Source organism: Mesoplodon densirostris, chromosome 1 (assembly GCF_025265405.1).
Source record: "Mesoplodon densirostris isolate mMesDen1 chromosome 1, mMesDen1 primary haplotype, whole genome shotgun sequence".
Taxonomy (NCBI): Eukaryota; Metazoa; Chordata; class Mammalia; order Artiodactyla; family Ziphiidae; genus Mesoplodon; species Mesoplodon densirostris.
In genome coordinates, this window is record NC_082661.1 from 104430986 (window position 1) to 104437736 (window position 6751).

General features: G+C 59.1%; 1 protein-coding gene across 1 annotated transcript in view; it reads left to right on the forward strand.

Moving 5' to 3' along the window:
* The window catches only part of HTRA3 (HtrA serine peptidase 3), a 32662-nt gene extending 28592 nt beyond the window's left edge, over window positions 1-4070 (forward strand). The window contains exons 7-9 of the mRNA XM_060089333.1: window positions 530-578; window positions 2160-2255; window positions 3905-4070. Of these exons, the coding sequence (XP_059945316.1) occupies window positions 530-578; window positions 2160-2255; window positions 3905-4070 (311 nt within the window). The remainder of the gene's footprint in view (window positions 1-529; window positions 579-2159; window positions 2256-3904) is intronic.
* Window positions 4071-6751: the final 2681 nt, after the last annotated feature.

The following is a 6751-nucleotide window of genomic DNA, read 5'->3' on the forward strand; positions in this document are numbered from 1 at the left end:
AGCTGGGGGCATAGAGGTACCATCTTAGCCTATTATGTGTATAGTGCTCCAACCAGAGGGCCTGCCACATGGTTAGAGCTCACTGGGTATTATCAATTAATATATTATTTATGGAGAAGGCTGGGGAAGGTGACTAGTTCAGACCGGAGTGAGGTGAGTTTGGGGAACCTGTGGGATGGAGGCTGGAGAGAAGAGCCCCACTGTCCGCTGGGGTTTGGATGTGGGGCTTAGCAGGAGAGCAGATGTCAGAGCTGAGGTGGTTGGATGGTGCCTGAGAGGGTGAGGATGGGCACGAAGCCACAAGATTAGAACCAGGACGTCTCCCAGCTCCTCAAGAGCAGCCAAGTGGAGAGAGGTAACTCTAGGCGCCTGATCACAAGGGGGCTGGGCTGGTCCAAGCAAGGTGGCTCCTGCTGCCCTTCTACTACTGCTGTAGGGGGTGGGGGAATTCTACCCCTGCCTGGCTCTTTGGCGGGGACAAAGGCTTTCATGGTGGCTCTAACCAAGTCCTGACATGCTCGGTTTCTAGACTGGAAGAAGCGCTTCATTGGCATACGGATGCGGACCATCACACCAAGGTGAGTGCTGAAGGACGCTGCCCCCTGCCACCCCTCCATTCTCATCACTCACCTCGAGCTTCCTCCCAGACCCTGGCCCCGACATGCCCGGCCACCTGCAGGTGCTCCAGCAGACCAGACACACTCAGGCTTCCGAGCCTTTGCTCAGGCCGTTCCCTCTGCCTGGAATGCCTTTCCCCCTTTGCCTGATAGGTTCCTTTGGCTTCCATAGGACTCCATTCAGGTGGCCCTCCTCCAGGAAGCCTCCCAGATTAGCTTCCTGTGGTGTCTATAACAAATTACCACAAACTCAGTGGCTTAAAACAATAGAAATTTATTCTCTCACAGTTCTGGAAGCCCACAGTCCAAAATCAAGGTGTCAGCAGGGCTGCGCTCCCCCCGGACGCTCCAGGGGAGGATCCTTCCTTGTACCTCCCAGCTTCTGGTGGTTCCAGGTGTTTCTTGGATTATAGTTGCATCACTGCAAGCTCTGCCTTTCTCATCGCATGCCGTCTTCTTCCTGTGTGTCTGTGTCCAATTTCCCTCTTATTTCTCCTATTAAAACACCAGCCATTGGATTAAGGGCCCACCCTAAGTCAGGCTGATCTCATCTAGAGATTCTTAACCAACCACGTCTGCAAAGACCCTATTTCCAAACAAGGTCACGTTCTGAGACCCTAGGTGGACATCAATTTTGGGGGTGCAAGGGACACTATTCTACCTCCCCAGGCTACTCGAGTCGGGGGAGGTGCCTCCTCTTTGCTTGCAAAGCTGTGCTTCCCTCGCCAGCATTGCATTGGTCCCATGGTGTCAGAATTGCCCATCCTCCACCTTGACCATGAGCTCCTTGGGGGCAGGGACTGGGTCCTGCTCATCTGTCTGCTCCCCACCCCTCCCAGAACTCGGTCTACAGTGGGTGCCTGGAAATACTAAGTGAGTGAAATAGAGAAGGGGGTGGGGAAGAGGAGGGAGAGGGAGGAAGGAAAGGAAGCTGAAGGGAAGAAAATGCAACGTCAAGTCCAAGGTTTGAAGAAGGAAGAGGTCCTGCACTGGGGAGCTCTGGGAAGAGATAAGCTCACCTGACTGACCCTCCCACCCACTCAGTCCCTAAAATGACCTTCTTCCTGTTTCAGCAACTGTTCACCTAGGGAATAAGTCTGAAAGCAATTTGGAATCAAGACCAATATGCCAATTTATCTTCTGAAGGTGTTCTTTCTCTCTTCCTATCATCCATCCATTCATCCATCACACCATCCATCCAGTCTTCTGTCTCTCCACAGCATCATTCACCCATTGTCTGTTCATCCTCCTCTACCTTTCCTTCCTTCCTCATCCTTCCTCCCCCATCCTCCCATCTATCTGTCCATCACCCTCCCCTCTTTACACTTCTAACCATCCACCTTCACCAAGGTTTCTCTTGAGGAGCCCATGTTGAGTAGCGGACGCAGACAAGAATCAGTGACAATGCAGAGTGGTCAGTGGCAGGACAGGGCAATGTGGGAGCCCAAAGGAGACGCCTGGTCTGGCCTGGGTGGTGGAGAGAAGGAAGAGTCAGTTTAGAGGCTCAGAAGAAGTGCCTTAACAGTGGAACTGCCTTTTCAGTTTGGTGGAGGAACTAAAGGCCAGCAACCCAGACTTCCCGGCGGTCAGCAGTGGAATTTACGTGCAAGAGGTTGTCCCAAATTCACCTTCTCAGAGGTAGGCTCCACCAGAGGAAGCAGGGAGACTGGGCAGGTGGGTACAGGGCCTGGGCTGGACTTCACTGATTTGCATGACCTTTAGATTCCTGGCAGCATGACGCAATGTGGAGTGGCAGGTGGGATTCTGGCCAGTCCTCTGAGCCAGAGGCAGGCTGGAGAGGTGAAGGCCGTGCCCTTCCTTGGCCCAGAATGTCCTTTCCTTGCGTCTGGGGAGACAGAGTAGCAGAGGTCACCCCGAGCTGAGAACTCTGCGTCAGCCTGGCTCTCACCAGCCCAGTGGGCCAGCCTGGGTCTTTCTGGGCCAGTGTTCTCATCTACAAAATGGGCATGATTCAGCCTACTCTTCCTGTCCCATGAGACATTGTCAAGATCAAATGAGATAAAGCCTCGTTTTCTTGGAAACCATCAACTACTAGAGAAAGGTCAAATGTTGCAGCACTGTGAGCTGAGGCAGGCAGTGCGGTGGGTGGGGTCTGACGCACTTGCATGGCTGATGCTGTGCCCTAGACCAGCTCTGAGCAAGCGCCCACCCCTCCTCTGCCTCAGGGCTCCATCTGTGCAGTGGGCGGGCTGCATCAGATCCTGCTTTTAACTGTAACCCTGGGAGCTGGAGGTGGTCCACACTGAGGTCTTGGGCTGCTGGAAGGGGTGAGGGCAGAGTGCGGAGTGGAGCCGGGCAGGTGGGCCCCCCAGCCCCTGTGGCCCCTTCAACCCAACAGGACCCACCTCTCCTTTCTGTTTTGTGTGCTGGGCTGGAAGACGCGGACCCCTTGTGTCCTTCCGCCGTGAACACAGCACACATGCTCAGCCTGCAGCCGACCTGCAGTAAAAGTTGTTGAAATACCGATCCATGAAGCCAAAGAATAACCACCACAACTCAAGCTCTTTATTCCGAGTTGCTGCACCCCAGTGATTCAGCAGACAGCAGTCACCAACAGCGACCACACGCAGGGCACCCCAAGAGCCAGACAGGGGAGCTCGGTGGTGATGGTGGCTGCCGCTGACCAAGGCTGCATGTGAGCTGTGTGTTCCACATGCATCATCTCAGTTAATCCTCACTGCAGCCTGGGACACGCAGGCTGCTGCTCTCGCCCCATTGCTCAGGTGGGAAGACTAAGGCTTGGCAAAGTCACTCCTCCGAGGTCACACAGCCCACACATGTGGATCTGGGCGCTATCACCCATGCATCTAACCACGGTGCCACCCTGCCCGCCCTCTGGGTGGAGGGGAAGGTCACAGCGAGTCAGGTGCAGAAAGGGGGGGCCAGCCCAGCTTTCTCTGTCTCTGATGGGAAAGTCTTACGTCAGTATCAACCCCCTGGACCTCGTAATTTGCAAAGCATGTTCCCACATAGGGCTGTAGATGTGGAAACTGAGGCTCGAAGGGGCAGAGTACCTTGGCCCAAGGCCGCCCAGCTAGGGAGGCGGCAGCCAGAGCGTGACCCCAGCCCTTCTGATGTATAGAAGTAGACCGACAAAGCGCTAGTCCGTCGTAGAACAGTGCTTTCCGTCTGGTGTGAGAGCCTTGCGGTCAGGGCCCTGTCGAAATGAATTTTCTTAATGTGCTGCTGTTAAAGCCCACTGTGCCCAGACCCGGACCCGGGCCTCTCGGGGCGGTTCTGTGACCATGTGTCTCTCCTGTTGGCAGAGGGGGCATCCAAGATGGCGACATCATCGTCAAGGTCAACGGGCGCCCTCTGGCCGACTCGAGCGAGCTGCAGGAAGCCGTCCTGACCGAGTCCCCCCTGCTGCTGCAGGTGCGGCGGGGGAACGATGACCTGCTCTTCAGCATTGTGCCTGAGGTGGTCCTGTGAGGGTGGGGCCCCCTCCCTCCATCGCCGACCGGAGCCTGCAGCCGGGACAGGGGCCAGCAGACGGGCTTCGCCCAGAGCCGCTGCCTCCCATGGGGTCAGGACAAAGGACTGAGGTCGGTCCTCAGCAGAGCCAGAGGCCTCCTCCCCGCCATGCAGGGCCAGAGCCACGGGCTGGGCTTGGCCAGGGGTCCGCATCTCAGCCTTCTGGGAGGATTGGCTCCAGCATCACGGTGCCCCTGGGGGCAGTCCAATGTCCCCCCGCCCACCAAATGCTCCTGAGGGCCCTTCCAAGTTCCCAGATCTAGAAAACTCTTCTATTTTCCTGGAGGAAGTCCCATCCTCTCTCCCGCCTTCCTGCCTTTGCACCTGTTGATAGGATACCTCTCTCTGGAATGCCCGCTGCCCCTCCCCTCCTCTCACTGACTCTCATCTGTTCAGGTCTCAGCCCCCCAGCCTCCTCCTCTCCCAGGTGCGCCTCCCTGGCCTCCCACACCCAATAGCACAGCGCCCACCACGTTGAATGACCAGGGCTGTCTGCCCGGCCAATCTGCTCCCCTTGAGGAGTCAGGTGTGACGGGTCTGGCCCGGAGCTGGCACCGCGGGATGTCCCCTGGCTGTCCAGCCAATCCCTAGGGCTTGGCGATGAGGTCCGCCTTCCCAGGCGCAAGAGAAGCTGGCAGGGAGCAGAGCGTGTCTGACCCCCTGGAAGGCCGCCCGTCCTCTGGGAGAGGCCCCTGGGGTGGAGGGCAGAGGAAGCTGGGACCTGCAGGGGGAGGGGAGGGGAGGACTGAGCCGGCTGCACCTCCCCTGGCTGTTCTGTGTGGAGCGGGACTCAACGGCATCGCCCAGGAGCAGGCAAAGTGCTCCCCTCTCCGTGGGGAGCCTGTTTCCAGGTGGCCCTGTGAGCTTCACTGTGCAGCCTGGTCCCCCATGTTGCTTGTACTGTATGTTTCTCTACTGTATGGGAATTAAAGTTTACAAGCACACGGTCCTGTGCCAGCAGGGGCGTCTGGGGCAGCCCACTCGCCACTGTGCAGCTTCTCCTGACCCAGAGCTGACACATCAGTGGGCACGGAGACCCGGAGCCAACCTCCTGGAGCAACCAGGCATCGCCACGCCCCAGCCACCCCACCACTCAGCCCTGGCTCCCCACTTACTCCCAGCCCCCCAGTCCCTGGCAAGACCCCTCCCTTCCCCATGCCATGGCCTCTCCCCCCAGGCAGGAGGGTCCTGAGACCACCAACCTTCTGGCAGTTGGGCAGAGCCCTTGGAGAGGCACCTGGCTGGCAGCGGCGAGTCCGCTGAGTGTGCAGTGTGTGCCCGGCTAGGCCGTGTGATAAAGGCTTCCCTGCATCTGTGCTGTGTCATGCTCACTGCAGACCACCCAGCAGCAGGGAATGAGGCAGAACAGGAGGGACAAAGCTCGCTGCCCCGGGACACTGCAGGGGCTGCCCAGGGATGGCGGGAGGTGTGAACTTGCCCAGGGCCAGCTCCGAGGGTCACAAGTGGGGTTGTGAGGGTGAGGGGCACCCATCAGGGCTGAGAGGGAGGGGTCCAGCCCTGTGTGCTGGACCACCGACCCAGAAGGATCAAGGCCCCTTGGTTCCAAACCTCACAGAGCGGCAGGGTCTGCCGCCAGCCGGCCTCTGTGTGACCGCGGCCACCTTCTGCCTCGGGGGTGGGGCGGGGGAATGACCTCAGACTGCAGACTGCAAGCTTTTCCAAGCTCCGAGAGCCTGGGGTTCAGTAGGTCCAGACTTAAATGACCCGCCACGGGGCGAATTTCAGGAGATGGTCTCAGACGGCCATGGCAGCAGCCGGAATCATGCTCAGTACCTAGGAGGGCTCACAGGAGATGCGTGGAGACAGGCACGCCGGGCGCTGGAGATGCTGAGTGTGGCCAGCTGGCTGGATGGAGGAAGGGAAATCGGACCAAAAAGCACTCAGCACCCACACTCAGAAAAGAACCAGAAACTGTCACAGGCGGCTTTTTAATGACGGCTCTGGGATCTGGTTCACCATCCCAGTTTTGCAATCCCAGGGCTCAGATGATCATGTGAGCTGAGCACCCTTCTCAGTCCCCACCCCTGGGCTGTACCCAGGCCCTGCTGGGGAAGGAGGGGGCCAGGCACAGAGGCAGCCCTGCAAGGCACCTCTCAACCCCTATCGTGCCGTGGTCCCCACTGCCCGCCGGTCCGCCCGCCCCCTCCTGTCCACCCCGAGCTGGACTCCACAGTTACAGCCCACCCCGGTGCCAGCATCCTCCGAAAACACCAGAGCACGGCCCCAGAGCCTGGTTCAGCCCACACCGTGGGGCTGCACGCCTCCCAGCCAGCCCCCATCCCTCCCCTCCCATCCAGAGTGGGCCACAGCGTCCCCACAGAGCAGGCCCCGTGCCATCCCACCCCTCAGTCGAGAATAGCCCGAACGTCCGATGCCTGTCCACCCTCTGAGGTCTCTGCTCTCGCTCCCACCGGGCAGGCCCCCTGCTTTGCACACTTGCAACGGCCCGCACAGCGTAGTCCTTGCTCTCCATCTTCAGCCATCCCGAGCACATGCCCAGTGGCCACTTGGTCCCCCCCTGAGAGTAAGGAGGCCGGGGCCGTGGAAGCGGCAGTCCAGGACATGGCCGCTGGCGCGTGGGCCTGGACTTGGGCAGAGGGTGAGCTGGAAGCAGGGCG